The following is a 17,075-nucleotide window of genomic DNA, read 5'->3' on the forward strand; positions in this document are numbered from 1 at the left end:
CACCTACAGCTTCCTTTGGGATCATTACAGTTCTATCTATCTATTTGTCCGTCTGTCTTCAGGCCGTAGACTCAGTTTGGTGATTTTTTTAAAATGTTTCTGAAGATTAAGGATTAAAGGAACTATGAAATTAGCGCCACTCTGTACTAATCCACACTTTGTGACGCTAGTAGACAAAGGGTGAAATGATGAACATGGAATGAAAAAGAATGAAAAGCAGTAATGACTTGTAGCGTAGTAGTTAGCGCTGCTGCATCTGTATCAGAAGGTTGCTGGTTTGATTCCTCTCTGGCTATGGTATCCTTTAGTAGAGTACTATACCCTAAATATTCAGATGGTTAACTAACAGTAAGCTTGTTGCTTTGAGAAAAAGTTTCAAAGGAATGTTTTTAAAAAGTGGTATTTTTAGTGAGCCGGGGCTGAATCCAGGAGTGGAGAGTTTGCTTCACCCCGCGTACACAGGCAAGGGTTCGATCCCACAGTCCGCACACGTCACGTGTGTGTAAAAATGACCTCATTGTTAGAAATTGAGTGGTTTGCTTTGTTTTTAGATTTTCCCTTTGCTATATTTGCTGTAAACATTACGGGATATTGGACACCATTTTTGCCAGAAACACCTTTTGCATCGCAGGGTCGTTCGATCGCAGCTCTCGCTACAGTCCACTACACGCACCTGAGGGCGGGGTCAAAACACAAGCAGAGTATGTCATTTGTTAAGCAACGTAGGACTTTGCTTTGATTGACAGGTTTTCAATCAAATAAAAGTGAGAAGCCAGAACAGGAGGGCGTGTTATTGAGTTGACTGACGTTCTGAAAGCCAATAGAATTTCATAAGCCCTGCCCCAGCGTTCCAGGCGTGTTGTTGCTAGTGCCGGGCGGGACTTCCGCAATCGCGAGTAATATGGCGAAGACGTACGACTACTTGTTCAAACTGTTGTTAATCGGAGACTCGGGAGTCGGGAAGACTTGCGTGCTCTTTAGGTTTTCAGAAGATGCCTTTAACTCGACGTTCATCTCCACCATAGGTGTGTAGCCTGTGTTTGCCTGGGTCGGCGGCGCGTCTGGGACGGGTAGCCCGGTTAGCATGGTGCTAGCTTGTTAGCATATATTAGCATGTTAGCATGGAGCCGGTGCCGCCGCCGCCGCGCTTCTCTGTAACCTCCTCGTCAGGGTGTTCGTTCCGCTCCCAGTGTCTCGCTTGAGTCCGTGTTGCCTTGTGGCAACTAGATCGGTTTGTGTGTCGGCAGCAAACGTGAAGGGAAGGGAGTAGTTCTGGTGGAGCCATCGTGACGTCCGCTGACAACGTGAGAAGATGACACACACTCAGTCACAGGGTCTCATGAACCTCCTCCATCCATCCCCAGTGGTGTCATAGACACCGTGTGTCACCTTGTTTCTGATGTGTGGTGGTTCGGTTCCGCCAGCTTCTCCCCAGCGCTGGACTCTTTTGGCTGAGGAAAGGCCGAGCTGTGCCGCTCCAGCTCCATCCATCTCCATCCATCTCCATCCCATCATCTCCATCATGATCATGTTGCGTGGTTGCCGACGTCCAGGCTGATGTCCACGTCAGCCTTTGGTCGGTCTCACCGCAGTACGTCGGCACTCTTTGGCTGCCGTCGCTGAGAAGAGCCGCGTGTGTCAGGAGGGGTTTTGTCAGACCTCGCGGTGGGTCTCATTCTCTCTAATTTACTCCCCAGGTATTGACTTCAAGATCAGGACAATTGAGCTGGATGGAAAGAAGATTAAGCTGCAGATATGGTACATTTGGACTGCCGCTCTGCTACCCTCTTTTCTTCTCGTCCTGAAGCGTGGTCAGAGAGCCTCGTTCCCATGGGGAGCTTTCACTGTTGTCAGGCACAGGGTTTTGTTTATACCACAGCAGTTTACCCCAGTCAGGAAACTGCTAGGTCGTGGTGACCGTCTTCATGGACCACAGTACTGTCTCTATGTTGCAGGGACACGGCGGGCCAAGAGCGCTTCCGAACGATCACGACGGCGTACTACCGGGGCGCCATGGTACGGCCGCCCCCCGCGCCATGCCTGCGCCTCTGCCTGTACCACGCACATCTCTACGCGTTCCACAGACTCTCGCATTGCCTCACTCTCTCTTCCTGTGTTGCGTGCTCACTTTGTCATCTCATCAGTACATGTGTAAACATTTGTACTCTATGTATGTCAGGTGTGATGTCTCCTTTCAGGGCATAATGCTGGTGTACGACATCACCAACGAAAAATCGTTTGACAACATCAAGAACTGGATAAGGAACATAGAGGAGGTATTTCCATGGTCTGCTGCCAGGCCACCAGTCTCCTGATGCTGAAGTCCTGCTCACAAGCTATACAGGCCTGCTTCACACCTTTTTTTTTTTTTTTTTTTTTAAAAAAGCTGCTGGTCTTAATGTATTTTTAGTTCTTGATCTAATAGTGGCAGAAAGCTCCTTTGTTACACTCCGAGTTCCCATGGGGCACTGTGGGCCACAGAACCCGGTACTAAGCGGGTCCACAGCTCTTGCTCAGTTTGTTCCAGCTAGATAGAAGCTGAACTGTCCTCAGGCTGTCTTCCTTCTCCTGTCCAGCACGCGTCGGCCGATGTCGAGAAGATGATTCTGGGCAACAAGTGTGACGTCAATGACAAGCGGCAGGTGTCCAAAGATCGGGGAGAGAAGGTAAGAGGAGTGAGATGAACAGCGATTGTTGTGGCAGCAAGCAGGGATTTGGCCTGCAGCCAGATTGTGTTTACACAGAAAGGGCATTTGACCACAGTTTGACCGGCTGTTCTTTGTTCCCTCAGCTGGCCCTGGAGTACGGCATCAAGTTCATGGAGACGAGCGCCAAGGCCAACATCAACGTGGAGAACGTGAGTGACGCCTCCTCCAACATGGTCTAACTCATTAAGCATTCATGAAATTTTGAGTGTAGTTTGTGGCACAGTTCAAATGGGCATTTTGCAGGACAGCTGGTAGTTGTAGTAGTTGTGAAAGCTGCTGCTTTTGGACCCAAAGTCACAGATTTAAATCTCACCCCTGGCAGTAGTAACGTGGGGTGCTTACCCTAAATTGTTCCAGTAAAAATTACCCAGCTGTACAAATAGGTAAATAATTGTAAGAAGATTAACATTGTAAGTCGCTTTGGAGAAAAGCATCAGCTAAATGAATAAATGTAAATGAAGAGTCTCTGTAGAAACTGAGAATGAATTTTTCACTTCTGCTCGGTTTCTGCATGACTGTTGGCTGCTTTTCTGTTTATTCATGTCCTCCTTTTAACTGTGGAAGTTAAATTTAAAAGAAAAAAATTTGTGGTTTATTCACCTTAGTTCTATTATGAATCCATTAGCATTTCTTTATAACCCTTCACCAATTAAACAAGTGTTAGTCAAATAATTGACATGATGATCATTAGCATTGATTGTGATGGATGAAAATGTCTAAAAATCCTGTCACAGTTTGGGTTTTTACTTGATAGTGGACCGTCACCCATCTGCTGTAGCAGCATTTAGGCTTTTCAACTCAGCTGGAAGGACAACCGGGACCAAGAGGGCAAAGATTGTCCATCCTCCTGTCCACAGGAGTTTCCTCAGAGGAGGTCATTTGGTTTTGCTCCGCCTTGGACCTTCTGCGGCCCTTACTGCTCTGACCACTACCTCTCTCTTCTCTTCAGGCCTTTCTGACACTCGCCAGAGACATCAAAGCAAAAATGGACAAGAAACTGGTAATTTTGACTCTTGTGACATGACGCTGTATACTTGTGGAGGAGCTGGACATTTTCAGTGGTGGAGCTGTGAGGATGTAGGTGGTGTGGTGGTTAAGAACCAGTTTTTCTTTTTTTAGGTGCTGAAGCTGATGGCTTCAGTAAAATTCCACATATTGTCATACAGTGTCAGTTCTGAGTCTTATGAGGCAGCTGAGACTGTGTATGTTTCAGACCTGACTGATTACTGTGTGTGTGTTACAGGAGGGGAACAGCCCCCAGGGCAGCAGCCATGGCATGAAGATCACCCCAGAGCAGCAGCAGAAGAAGAGCAACTTCTTTCGCTGTGTCCTGCTGTGACACCCAGGCCTTAGACCCCTGTGACCCCCCACCCCCACCTGAGCTCCTCACAAGTCCACCTCCCACCTTCTGTCCCGAGGCAAGTGCCCCCCAGCGTCTCCACGTGGTGATGCAGCTCTTCTGCCTTTCTTGTTCTCGTCTCTGTTTGAGGGTTCAGAGGTGATTGGTTGTGGAGCACACCTGTGTCCTGCCCATGTTCCCCATCCATGCGTGTGCTTCTCGCCCACCTTTGGCCAGAGCGAGTCAATCCCTCTCAGCACGGCGACCGAGATGCACGCGTAACACGCTTGACGTGTTGAACTGCCTGCCTTCCTCATCGCTTCCAGATCTCAGCTCCATGTCCAGCTCCTCCAGTGGCCTCGCTCTGCCGTGTAGACGTGGGATTTTGCTGAAATGCGGTGTTTGTTACTGGAGAGTAAACATCCGACTCGTGATGAAAACCAGCACCCCTTTCTGAACCTTCCTGATGGAAATGACTTCGCTGACCGCAGCCATGTGAACACGTCTCCGGTGCCGTTAGCAGCATCGAGCTCTTTTTGCACCAGTCTACTTACTTGAAATTACGCCTATAATCTGAACCATCAGGTCGACATTCCAGGGTCTTATTGAACTTTGTTTTGCGCTGTTACTCTTCTTCGTTGAAGTGGTCAGATGGTGTGTTTTCCAGTGCTTTCTGCAAGCCCCTCCATCTGCTCACCCCGTCTCTCTCTGTGGTGTTGAGGCAGCTGCGCTGCCCAAACTGGATGTTCAGAACACCAGGTCCTTGCGATTCGCTTGCCTTATATTTCCCCAGCAGCACGATGGGTCCCCCCCAACACCCACGCCGTGCTCCTGCACTAAGTGCCAAAGCCGGTGCCCTTTAGAAGCCAGTGTCCCTGAAAGCGCAGTGCTGCTGTTGGCACTGAATGCATCTCCCTTGCTCTTCCTCGCACCGGCTTCTCTCTGTTCTGCCGACGGAGTAGAAATGTGATAAGTTCCAATATCCTCCAGGTGTGGAAACTTGCAGATGAAATATAACTTCAAAATAAGTCTTAACTCAGTGTGTCCAATAGTGCCCACCATGCTCAGCTTTACCCTAGTTTGACACAGTAAATCTCATGTTTGAGGTGCTGTTCTGCTGCTCTGGGCAGCTATCAAATTGAAAGAAAAATGTACAAAAGAGGATGTGGCTTTCAGATAGTGTAAGAAGGGGTTTTCAGAATGGTAAATAAAATATTTTTGGAGTAAGTGATTTTGATGACAATGATGTACCAACCCATTGTTGAAAGATGGTGTGAGGATGGGAGCTGTTCACCTCAGGGGGTTCTGCTTCTCTATGTCTCTCACTCACACACACACACACACACACACACACACAGACAGACAGAGCTCCTGTGGGGGAGGTCTGAGTGCTACTGGTAATTGGTGAATCAGTGAGGTGCCTGCCACCCTCAGTGGAGTATGTAGCGGAAACTGTAGCAGCAATGGATGAGGCCTTTGGGAATGTTGCTCCTCTTCCACCAGCCAGCTACCCAAGTGTGGCGTTTGTTTGCTGGGCCGTTTCCCCATGATGAATTTATTGGGTTTGTCAGCGACACTCTGAAGAATGTCTCTTACCACATGTCAATGATGAGTTCTCCAGCGTTAGGACTCAGTCTTCGAACTTCTCGCCTGTAGCTCCTACAGCTCCAGGAGCCACATGCTCATTGTAGGTCTGCAGACTTGGTCTTTTTCTTTCTGGAACTATGCATCACTCAACGTGAATTCTGTCCATTTTTGTACATATATAAATATGAATAAATTGTTGTAATTGGAAGTCTGTTAATGGAGGGGAAGAATCATTCATGTGTTGCTTGAGCCGTGTGTGTGTGTGTGTGTGTGTGTGTGTGTGTGTGTGTGTGTGTGTGTGAGAGAGAGTAAGGGAAGGAAGGACTTGGAAGGGTGAGACCTCTCTGTGACCACAGGCATGCTGTGCCTTTTCTTCTCAAGGTAAAATGTGGTATGTTCGGGGTGTCAAAACCTCACACTCTGGTGTTCCTTCATTGCCACTTTCACTCGATTCTGGGCTCCTGTGTTCTCAGTCATGTGTGCTCACAGCATGTCTTCATCATCACCCCCTGCCTACATGGCATAGCTTGGCATCGTTGTCTTGACTATGATTCTAGGATTTGGCAAATAGTTGTGATTGTCAGATTTTGACTGTGCTGTACCTTCTACCATCATTGCACCCCCACAGCCGTGTACAAGTACACACGATGATTTATTATAGTGAGATTCTCGTATGGTCAGTAAAAGTCTTGACCCACAATTGTGGTGGTGACACACGCATTTCACTCATAACGTTGCTCAGCATAAATTATGCTGGGCCAGTAGTTTGGTCACAGTACCCACTGTAAGCTGTGTGTAGGTGTGTGGACCCTAAGGTTGGGACTGAAAGGTGAGGTGAAGGTTCCACTTTAAGGAGCATCAGTGTACAACAGAGAACTGCAAACGTTACAGAAACTGTAGCAGTTAGATGGTTCCGTGGAAGCTGGCAGAGGGTCAAGAACAACTTGACATCTCAAGGGTCTTCTGAGCTCCCGAGCCAGATGGTGCCACTGTCACTCAGGTGCTTGGAGAGCCTCATCCTCCTCTTAGTCTGGATTTCAGCAACTCAGATGATGGAAACTGAGCTTCGACCCGATGGCTCTCAAATCCTAATGTGGAACGTGCTGCAAGACAAAGGAGAGAGACAGTGAGCTGAGGAGACCTGAATACGAGAAGAGGGATTGAGTCAGTTCTGCTTTGGAACTCAACATTCTGCCTTCACTGGCACAAGTGTGAGGTCTGAGCTGAGGTCCCTCTCAGGAGGCCCACATCTGCCCTGGAGAAGCTGCGCACAACCTCTTGCAGTGGTAGGAAGTCCCTGAGGTGAGGTGAATATGATGCATGGAGCACCTGAGGAAGTCGGGTGCACGGATGATCATGTGCTGGAAGTCCTCGAGCGAGAGGCGCCCATCGTTGTCCAGATCGGCTTCGTCCATCACCTTCTCGCACACCATCCGCACCTCCTCGGCCGTGAGCTCGCTGCGCGTCAACTTGTTGAGCGTCTTCTCCAGGTCCGCTTTGCAAATGTAGTCGTCGTTGTTGAAGTCTGCCGGAAAACAGGAACACGTGTGTTGATGGGTGGACGTCATCATGTCCTGCTCCTGCCCCACCTTCTCACCACTTTCTCACCTTTCTTACTTAAACCTTGCCCGTGTGAACGAACCTATGGCGGATCAGCGTTACCGGGCCCCGACCGCCGTGAACACCCTGGTCAGCTGGAGCCTGCAAGAACTTGCTTACACGATATGTGGTGGTCTGGGTCTTGCAGGGGGTCCCCAGCCGCCCTTGTCCCTTTAACTGCTATGAATAATGCAGGCGGGGCCCCGCGACCGTGACCGAGTGCTGTACAACAGCCAGAGCTGTCAGCGCACTTTAATTAGTGCATCGCTGGCGCTCGGCGGCACCCCCTGTCCCCACACCAAAGCCTCATTAATAATTTGGACATTTGCCTCGTGTGGTCTGCAGCTCGTACGTCTCTATGGGGTCAGCCAAAGGCGCCACGGAGCCTATCTAGCGAGGCCGTGCTGCTGCTGTTCTGCCAGGTGCTAAGTAGAAGAAAAGCCAAACCATGTTCGACCAGCAAAGCGGTCCAGCGCAGTTCTCGGTCTCACCGTAGATCTTGAAGGCGTAGTAGGCTTTGAGGTCGCGCGGCGCCATTTCGCTCAGCACCGAGAACATGTCGAGGAAGTCGTCCAGGGTCATGTTGCCCTCGCCATCCTCGGAGAACACCTCGGCTATCCTCTGCCGGAAGGGGTTGTCCTGCCACGGGGAAAGCTGAGCTCACGCTTAGCATGCGGTCACCATCGCCACGCTGTTCACATTGTCACGTTCTGGCCTCTCGCTGCTCTACTGCCCAGAGTAACTGAATGTTTTACCCATTTACACTCCTTTGCCACCACAAAGTGAGTGTATTGTAACACACTGTGAAAATGTGGGCAGCATGTGTGTGACGGTCATACGGTGGCTGTACCTGTAACCCTGCAATTGTTCCATGATCGTAACTTGTCTGCTGTTTATAGAGCTTGGCTTTTGCTGCCTCGGTCCAGCAGCCGGCCTTCGGCTACGAGCACGTTTAAATGCCACCCCACCTAGTGGTGGCGTAAACTACTACCAGCTTATTCCCAACTGTACTGGTTTCATTGTGTGGAAGAGTGCTCTGTGTGCACGCGCACAAGCACGCGCAGTGAGAGTCAGGCGCTGGTCTGCTTCACGCTCCACCTGCTGTCCCGGAGGATCAGATGAGGCTCGAACCCAGTGAGACCCTTCTTTTGTCAATTAGTAACGCATGAATAATGGAGGAGCTGGCGCTCGTACCTTGAGCTCCGGCATGCTCCCGATGAGCTCGTAGGGCAGCTTCACATCTGGCTTGCTGGTGTAGTCAAGCGGCACGAGTTGAGGTGCCAGGTCACGGTAGCGGTGGAAGAGCCTGGACCACGGAACAGCCATAGGCTGAGGGTTTGAGTCCTGCATCTGAATGGCTGGGGAGGGTTGGTCCATCGGTCGGTCGGTGACAGACTTACCGCAAAATTTCCTTCCTGGTGAAGAAGGTGCAGTCCTACGAGTGGAGACACACACACGAGCACAGTGTGAAATATATCACGGAGCAACTTCCACATGGGGAGACGCTCCCAACGGCTCGCAAGCTCACGGCGCGGTCCAGCTGTCCAGCGCGGGGGGAACGGGTGTGCAGAGGCCACTTCATGCACTCGGAGTAAGGAGTGGTCAGTTTCAGCTCTGAAATGTTGGAGCAGTGCTGTAGTACAGTGTGTGTGTGCGCGTGTGTGTGTGTGCGCGCATCCATGCACACCTGCTTCATTTGCTGGGAAAGTGTTTATCAGAGCCCAGTGACGGTGCGTGGAGAACGATAATGACCAAACACACATGCAAACACGGGAAAGATGAGGTGCAGAAGGATGTGTGTGGGAGAGGGACACACTCACCTGATAAGCATCCAGCTGCTGGGCTGTGAAAACGGTCTGTTTGTTCCCCATGCTGTGAGGGTCATCGCCCGGCTCAGTGCCCACCGTCGCTGTCGAGCGGTGCCGTATTGCTATGAGTAATGATGGAAGCAAGAGCCGGTGCGTGCGCGCGCACACACACACACACACACACACGGGATTCAGGTTTCGCTTGCCACAGGAGCCCTTATAATAGAGCCACTTGGGTCCTTTCAGCTGTGTGACTGGCAGAGGAACAGGTGCTGTGGACCAGCTCTCGAACCCATGGCCATAGACCCGGTCTGCTTCATTCTTTTATGAGTTCCATGATCAGTAGTGACGTTGCTGTCCGTCCAGAGCTGCTCCGATTCCTGCTAAACTTCTGCACTTTCTCATTGCTCTGTCAACACTTTCCTGTTCTGGCCTATTTTATTACGTGGTGCATATTAGACAAGATGAAAGTGGTGGAGGTGATTGGATGGCGGTCAAGTGTCTGCGAGATGGACACGGCCGCGTTGCATTATGTCCCCAGGAGCCGGTAGGGCCGCACATCCCACTTCAAAGAGCATCCTGCAGCTTCACATACACACCTTCCAGGCATCTCGACCCCGGGGCTGTTAACCGCCCTCTAGGCGCAGAGGAGCCCTTTGGCGGCTCTACGAGAACCTCGGGGGCTTCCTGCAAAGAGCCTCTCGCACCTGAGGGCGTGAGTACGGGGCATCTCATTGGCGGCTCTGGAGCGAGGGTAGCATATGAGCGGCTGTTACGGCTACGGAGCATCTTATCGGCCAGCGGTTATAATGCAAATAATGCTGTGAAGCTCATTCGTTGTAACGAGCACATCTTGTCCCAGCGACTGTCAGCTCCACAAACAGTGTAGGTTCTGCAACTGTTTACCTACTGAGAGGACCTCAGGAACAGCGAAGAGCTTGGAATTTTCTGGAATGATCCCAATGGCTACCTCCTGTGGTGTGAACACCGAGTGGCGAAAAGCCCCCTCCCACACTCTGCATCCATCCATGCTTAGAGACCCCAACTCTTGTGTCCAGTTTTTTTTTTTTTTATTTTTATTTTTAAATAGTGACTGCAAGTGGTAGAAAATACCCAACACAAATGAAAAAGTTTCTTTGGACAAAAATACTTCAAATGGACATGTATAAATGCGATGAACTTTTCTCAAGGGAGGGAGCCGTGCGTCTGTGCTTCTTCTCGGGGTTATGACCGAGTCGCCAGGTGTCCCTCCTCCTGCTGACTCTCAGTCCAAAGTGCCTGGACAGGTGAGGACAGAGCAGAAAAGTTGCTCTCAGTAACTTCTCTGCTGCTCGGAACCTCCTCGGTCCTCGTGGCAAAGGTTCCCAAACATTGCGGCCAAAACAAAGACAAGAGGAAGCTCATACCTTCCAGAAACGCAAACTCGTCGATGGCCTCGATGGCGTTGTCTGCAAGGTGGGAAGACAGCTGAGAGTTAAAGGATCAGCAGCTGACGAGCCGCGAAATGAGACCGGACAGGCGACGGCGACTCACCCAGGTCTTTCCTCTGGAGGGTCTTCCTCTTACCCTGCTGGGCGTAAACCAAGGCATCCTTCGCGATCATCTCCACAAAGAGCTCCTGCGTGGGCACATTCAGTCATCATCGGTGATCAACCACCCTCATCATCCTCGCCGCTGTAAATTGGATCATTGTGAATTGTCATCCTCACCGAGAAGTGAGTCTGTCTCTCTGAGTTACACAATTATTCATCCGCTATCCGTCATCGATAACCACTTTAAAGTTAGGGCCCTAGTGAGCTGGAGCCTATACCGGAAGCATAGCATAGCGTGCGAAGCAGAAATAATAATATTAGTTACATTAATGATTAATTACGATATTGTTACATATTAGTTACTACGAATGTAGTTACACGATGTGACTGGCATTACTACTGCTACATACAATTTAATCAATCAAGAATCATCACTTAAGTCTTAACAACATTAGTCTAGAGTTACATGATGAATCGATTAACCGGCGTTACCGTGGCCTTGGCGATGGCGAACACGGACTCCTGACTGGCTAGAGACACGTCCGGGTCCATCTTCATGAGCGCCTTAACGCGGGATAGTGGCAGTCGGGCCAGCCGGCTCTGGGTCCCCGCTCCCGGACCCGGTCCCCCCACAGAGAGCGCCGCCGCGCCGCCCTCCTCCTCTTCTTCCTCCGCCGGCTCATCATTCGCCACGCACTCCTCGCGACCTCCTCCTTCTTCCTCCTCCTTCTCCTCCTCCTCCTCCTCCTCCAGCCCGCATCGCTCGGGCGCCGCTTCCACGGACACAGACACGGCCACAGCGGCAGCCATTGCGCTCGAACCGGGTCCTGAGAGAGAAACGCGCCCAGGCAGCCGCGGCTCCTCTACATCTCCTTGAGCGCGGCGCTTCCCACTACGCACTTTACGTACGCACTTTACGTAACACATCGCGTAGGGCCACGGCTCTGCCCTTACCACACGTCTTGGCGTACGCCCTTAGCGTATTACACGAAGACAAAACGCCGCCTGGCTGCGCGGACCGGACGTAGGTTCTGTCATGAATTGCGCAGGCGTAGGTTCCGCTCCCGCCAAAAAACGCGTGGCGTTCTTCGGCTCCTGCGGCGCAACGAACTGACTGCGCGTGTGTGACACAGATATTGCAGTATTAATGTTATTGTCACGGGTTGGGATGGATTTGGGAGGATAATGAGGTTACCGCGACAGGCAGATTAACGTGCTATTAAAAATAAATCACGAGGTGTTTTAAGAGTTTACCAGCTGGAAACTGTGTGCTTATAGTTACTCTACCTCAGTTTTCTTTACACAGAGTTCCCTGGCAAAGTGAAAAGAGCTTTTCCCTCAGGGTCCCGCCGCACGTGTCGTGGTTTTCTGTAGCTCCCAGGCTTATGTGCTCTCGTGTCACTGTACCGGGGTGACACCACCACCACCGCTACCGTATCATACGCGACTCTCGGCGCTCCCATTTGTCACACTTTGGGAGAATTTTCGTCAGCCTCTCTCCATAACGCCGTTAAACGTGTGAAGCCCCCCACCCGCCTCGGCTCCGGGTTTGAAACGCTCTTTAAGGAGCTCTTAATGAGCTTTGCGAGGCCCTCGTGCCTTGAGCCCCGGTGAGCTGTCCTCGGGAGGCCGCGTGAGCCCCGTCGCTGGGCCGCAAATGTTTTCTGTCTTCATTTTGAAACGTGATCCTGCTCATAAGGTGTGTCGCTAACGCCGTGTAAAAATGACTGAAATTCCAATATTGTCATTATTGTTAATACCAATAACAAAAGTTGAATAATATAATTATTGTTATTTATTTTATCAATATTTTGCAACCTGTGCTCTTCAAAGGCAACGGAGAGTGAAGAAAGTCACATTTATGATCGTTTTGCTGCTTCACCTGAGATGTTCAACTAGAGACAATATGAAGTGAACGGACAGGTCAGCGCGTCCAGGTGAACAGACACCCCACCTGCACTGAAAGTGGTTCTGTGTGCCACCTGTCTGACGGGTGTCTGCCTTTCACGGGACTCACCTGCTGAAGGTCAGTCCACCTGTCCCCCCCAGCCCAAGTCGAGCCTGCAACAGAGGGTCACTCACACTTGGGCGGGTGCTAATCTCGGCCGACTTTCTCTCGGGTTTCTGTCTAGAGGTAAACTCACCCGTAAAGCCCGTCTGAGGGCAGTCTGTCTGGGGGATTAGTGCCTTCAAAGAGCGTGTTGCGAGCGCCGCTGTCACCACACCTGCTCAGACGCACACGCAGCGTGCGCAGACACATAGGTGCTGTGCCGAAGGAGCCGTCGGGTGCCGGATGCTGCGCTCTGCACCGTACGGAGAGGTGCTCAAGGTGCGAGGCAGAGATCTGAAAGGTGCTTCAGGTGACACGGGGCACAGAGGCAGCGGGCGATCCGGGACCCTCGGGTGTCCCTGCAGGCATCCCGTGGACAGGAGGGGATGTTTCTGAGCAAGAGCAGAAGTGCTAGAGCTGGCAGAGGGAGGGCGCTCTGTGAGTACCTGTGAGTTCTTGTAGCTCAGGTGTGTCCACCATGTTTTTCCCATTGCTTCTTTACTCTGGTGATGTGGTGAAGCTTACTGAGGACATGCAGAGCTCCGGTGGACCGCTGGGTTTGACCCCAATGGGTCGTGTCCTAGTCCCATGTTGATGTGCCATCTGTATTCCCCAGTGTTTGCTCTCTCACACCCTTGTGCTCTCCGTCCCACTCCCAGGGAACAGGACACACCGGGGACTCCGCACCAGGAGGGACTTCGGCTCCAGGAAGGTCTCCGTGCAGGCCACGCCCATGTGGGAGGCAGGGCTGAAGACAGAGAAGGCAGAGCAGGCCCCGCCCACCACGGTCACCATGGAAGACCAGCAGGTGAAGTGCAGTGCCTTCGAGAGGGTGCTGCATGCCATGGCGCATGATGAGCGTGTGGTCGGTGACCTTGTCCTGGGCCGGCGTGTCGCCTTCTACGAGCTCCGCGGGGAGATTGGCTCTGGAAACTTCTCCCATGTCAAGCTAGGAATCCACACGCTGACCAAGGGTGAGTCCTCGTGTTCAGAGTTCGAGAGACAGGAAACCGGAGTTGACACATTCCACGGTTCTGCCTTTTCAGCAGGGCAGGAGCGTAGTGTACAAGGGGCTGTGGTCTGTGTTACCGTAGTAAACCCGCCTGAGACTTTTCAGGGTGTGGCTCTGCCCATCCTGCAGGTAAGTGTGTGGGTGGGGGCAGTAGTTTGGTGACCCATGACTGCAGAGGATGAGCGGTAACGTGTTCCTGTTGCTAAAGACCCATAGATGCCATAGAGCAGCCTGTCCATCATTGCCATGTCAACCCACCGCAAGGACCCGTACATTTGACTGGCTGCCGGTGCCCAGAGGAGAATGCACCCGTAGAGTCTCGGAGTGATGTCACCCTTCCCTCTCTTGTTACTTGCACCCAGAGCGAGTCGCTATCAAAATTGTGAACAAGAGCCGATTGGGCAGGAAGTGGCAGGGACAGCTGGCCACCGAGGTGTCCTGCATGGAGCAGCTCTCGCACCCCAACATTGTGCGCCTCTACGAGGTCCTGGAGACGCTGAAGCGCCTGTACCTGGTCATGGAGTACGCATACGGGGGCGAGCTCTTCTCCCACATCAGCACCAGGGGCCGCCTCTCTGACCTGGAGAGCAGGATCGTCTTCGGCCAGATCGTCTCTGCCGTGAAGCATATGGTGAGTAGAGCGCCCGCTACCGTAGCAGGAGGGCTCTGAGTGCCAGGGCGCGGCTCTGCAGTCTCAGGTTCTGCTCTTTCCCCCGCAGCATGACCGCAACATCGTGCACAGGGACCTCAAGGCGGAGAACATCTTCTACACCAGCAGCTGCTGCATCAAGGTGGGCGACTTTGGCCTCAGCGTGGCGTGTGACCCCGATGAACTGCTCACCACGTTCTGTGGCTCGCCGCCCTATGCCGCACCCGAGCTCTTCCGCGACAAGGGCTACGTGGGCCGCTGCGTGGACGCCTGGGCCCTGGGGGTGCTGCTCTACTTCATGGTGACGGCCTCCATGCCCTTCAAGGCGGACAACCTGAGCCGCCTGCGGAGGCGCATCCTGCAAGGCTCCTTTGGGCTGCCCCCCCACGTGCCCGTGGCCTGCCAGCAGCTCATCCGGGGACTCCTGCGGCCCGTTCCGGCCGACCGCCTGTCCGCGGCCCAGCTCATGTCCAGCGCGTGGCTCAGGGGCATCACCTTCCCGCAGCCTTACGCACCGTGCCGGCCCACCCCGGCCCACCTGGCAGACCCGGCGCAGGAGCTCAGTGCCGTGGAGGCCGAGGCGAAGGAGGCCCTCGGGCACCTGGGTATCACGGAGACGCACCTGCAGAACAACCTACGCGCCGACCTGCGCAGCCCAGTGACGGGTGCCTACCGCATCCTGCTGCACCGCGCACAGAAGCGCCGCTGCATTGAGGCTGTCGGTGACTTGGCCCTCTGCCCGCGCGACCTCCCGGCCCACCGCCCCTCGGCTGTCTGCTGTATCCTGTAGGGGGCGCCAGGCGCGGCACGTGTCGACTGATGACTGAACCAAATGCCAGGACGGGGTGTTTGTGGGGCAGCGCCCGCACCGGACCCAGGGGGCCAACCTTGCCACTTGTTGGCCACCTCCCACACCCTGTAAGCTCTGCCCACAGAATGCCACCTACAGCAGCACCGGGTCTGCTTCTGAGCTTAACCTCACAGTGCACAAAAAAAGCAGTGTGGTTGCCTGCCGGTGGCGTGTGTGCTTCAGCGCGGTATTGTATGCGGTGTTACACTAATGATAGAAACGTTGCCTGCTCTTTAATGCTGTATTTGATGCAAAATTTTCTGAGACGATTCCTACTCAGTGAAATGGCACTTGTTTACCATTCTACCTGGACACTGTGTGGCCCTGCCCATTGCGGGGGTGACCACCAGGTGGCGTCGCATCCCCGAGGATCCCTCTAAAGGCTGCATTCTTACTGTATTCACACTGGCTCAGCTGTAGAGCAGAGGGACCCCCTGCCTGGGGTTCGAATGGCATTAGTGACCTTACCAGAGGACAGTAATAGGAATGAGCTGAGCTGCTGTGTAGCGCTTTTACGCTAGAAACACACACGCAGACACACAGCAGACTTGAAATTTGTGATCTTTCTTTTGTTTTTTTGTGTTTGGTTCTCTTTTCTTCTACTACTCACGACCTGCTTTTGTAATAAAAAAAGACTGCGAGTGTGCCACGTAGCCTGAGTTTTACACTCATTTTAACCACGGTACCTGGTTCTGTGATTCCCGGAGCTGTAACAAATAAAATGTGTGTATGAGTTGCAGCTCATGTGTTACTTTCAGTTTTTACCTGAAGGAGGGGCAAGTTGATGGCGAAGTTTTCTTGCTCAGTGCTGTAAAGGGTGTAAGCACCAATAGGTGGTGCAGTAGTTAGGACAACCCCCCCCGCAATTGAAGGACTCAAAGGTTCAAGTCCCGCCTCTTGCTGTAGTGCCTTTGATCAAGATACTTTCACCAAATTGAAAGTTAAAATTACCCTGCTGTATGGATGGATAAAGCAGTGCAGGGAGATCGCAGGGTGAGTCACCATGGAGAAAAGCATCAGGTACAAGTGAATGAAACAGCGGAACTCAAGAAGGGTTAAAGCATCACAGGTGTGTCAGGTGTGTTACGGTGGGTTGTGTGACTGAAATGTGTCACAGGGACTGTCTCACTGCTCAGAAGAGCGCTGGGATTCTCCACGTTGACACCTCCACTGCCCCACGAGCTCTGTGTGTGTGTGTGTGTGTGTGTGTGTGTGTGTGTGTGTCGCACCGTGATCAGACGTTCCAGCTGCGCCCCAGCCCCCCAAGTTTCACTTGAAAGCACTATGATTTATACTGGTGCAGGGCTCGCAGTGGTGGGGTGGCAGGACTGCTCATTATGGAAGCGCTCAGGCATCCGCACTGTCAACAGCCTGAGGCGATTCTAACCCGGTGTCTTTCCAGACATGTGCATTAACGTCTGTCGCGCTGCCAGAGGATTTGTTGCACAACTCAAGCACTGCCCCTTGGACCTGGTTCTCCCTCCCCACGGTCCTGCTCTCCCCAGAATAAGCGGGAAGCTGCTCTTACCTGCAGCTTCGCGGTGAAACGATGAGCCCTTTGGCCCAGTTTGGGTCAGCGCTGGTTCTCCTCGCCCTGGTTGGCCCAAGCCTTCTTTCTTACAGCTTAGCGGGGCTCTTGCCACGACCATGGACACAGGCGGAGTGTCTTAAGAATGTCACGTCTGAGTGGAGCCCCTTGTTTTTACACGGTTCTGGGAGGAGAGCCGGTTCTGGTGTGGTCACTGATGCCGATACCCTGGCCTTTGAAGCAGAGCTCCTGCTTGTTGCACTCAGGACATGATGTAGACCCAGGTCTGGGTTAGGGTTGGGGTTTGGATTTGAGTTTGGCTGGAGCTGAGTTTTTGTGCAAATTCTCACACAGTAATCGTCGCTGAACGATCTGACTTTGGGACGATAGTTTCCTCCTGCAGGACAGCTGTG

The 17,075-nt window shown here is 52.5% G+C and overlaps 4 protein-coding genes across 7 annotated transcripts; 2 read left to right on the forward strand and 2 right to left on the reverse strand.

Annotated features, from left to right (window-relative positions):
* The first annotated feature begins 881 nt into the window (after positions 1–881).
* Positions 882–5,791, forward strand: LOC108921315 (ras-related protein Rab-8A-like). Its single transcript, XM_018730748.2, has 8 exons — positions 882–1,025; positions 1,698–1,758; positions 1,956–2,016; positions 2,199–2,276; positions 2,577–2,666; positions 2,792–2,857; positions 3,658–3,708; positions 3,952–5,791. Exons 1-8 carry the CDS (start codon positions 902–904, stop codon positions 4,045–4,047), a joined length of 627 nt encoding a protein of 208 aa, XP_018586264.1. The 5' UTR covers positions 882–901; the 3' UTR covers positions 4,048–5,791.
* A 924-nt stretch (positions 5,792–6,715) lies between these two features.
* LOC108921589 (calcium and integrin-binding family member 3) lies at positions 6,716–9,113 on the reverse strand. 2 transcript variants are annotated; one of them, XM_018731098.1, is made up of 6 exons: positions 9,054–9,113; positions 8,634–8,668; positions 8,428–8,539; positions 7,725–7,872; positions 6,964–7,159; positions 6,716–6,737 (listed from the first exon to the last, which is right to left on the reverse strand). In XM_018731098.1, exons 1-6 carry the CDS (start codon positions 9,102–9,104, stop codon positions 6,716–6,718), a joined length of 564 nt encoding a protein of 187 aa, XP_018586614.1. In that variant the 5' UTR covers positions 9,105–9,113. The 2 variants fall into 2 exon arrangements, with proteins under 2 accessions (XP_018586614.1, XP_018586615.1); XM_018731099.1 differs by lacking the exons at positions 8,428–8,539; positions 8,634–8,668 and having other exon boundaries at positions 9,054–9,104.
* A 987-nt stretch (positions 9,114–10,100) lies between these two features.
* pole4 (polymerase (DNA-directed), epsilon 4, accessory subunit) lies at positions 10,101–11,528 on the reverse strand. Its single transcript, XM_018731023.2, has 4 exons — positions 11,066–11,528; positions 10,575–10,659; positions 10,448–10,489; positions 10,101–10,319 (listed from the first exon to the last, which is right to left on the reverse strand). Exons 1-4 carry the CDS (start codon positions 11,498–11,500, stop codon positions 10,306–10,308), a joined length of 576 nt encoding a protein of 191 aa, XP_018586539.2. The 5' UTR covers positions 11,501–11,528; the 3' UTR covers positions 10,101–10,305.
* On the forward strand, positions 10,566–15,735 carry LOC108921382 (serine/threonine-protein kinase NIM1-like). Of its 3 annotated transcripts, XM_029249318.1 has the most exons (5): positions 12,554–12,599; positions 12,706–13,061; positions 13,283–13,597; positions 13,998–14,266; positions 14,355–15,735. In XM_029249318.1, exons 2-5 carry the CDS (start codon positions 13,010–13,012, stop codon positions 15,072–15,074), a joined length of 1,356 nt encoding a protein of 451 aa, XP_029105151.1. In that variant the 5' UTR covers positions 12,554–12,599; positions 12,706–13,009; the 3' UTR covers positions 15,075–15,735. The 3 variants fall into 3 exon arrangements, with proteins under 3 accessions (XP_029105154.1, XP_029105152.1, XP_029105151.1); XM_029249321.1 differs by lacking the exons at positions 12,554–12,599; positions 12,706–13,061 and adding an exon at positions 10,566–10,756; XM_029249319.1 differs by having other exon boundaries at positions 12,206–13,071.
* Positions 15,736–17,075: the final 1,340 nt, after the last annotated feature.

Source organism: Scleropages formosus, chromosome 25 (genome assembly GCF_900964775.1).
Source record: "Scleropages formosus chromosome 25, fSclFor1.1, whole genome shotgun sequence".
Lineage (NCBI taxonomy): Eukaryota > Metazoa > Chordata > Actinopteri > Osteoglossiformes > Osteoglossidae > Scleropages > Scleropages formosus.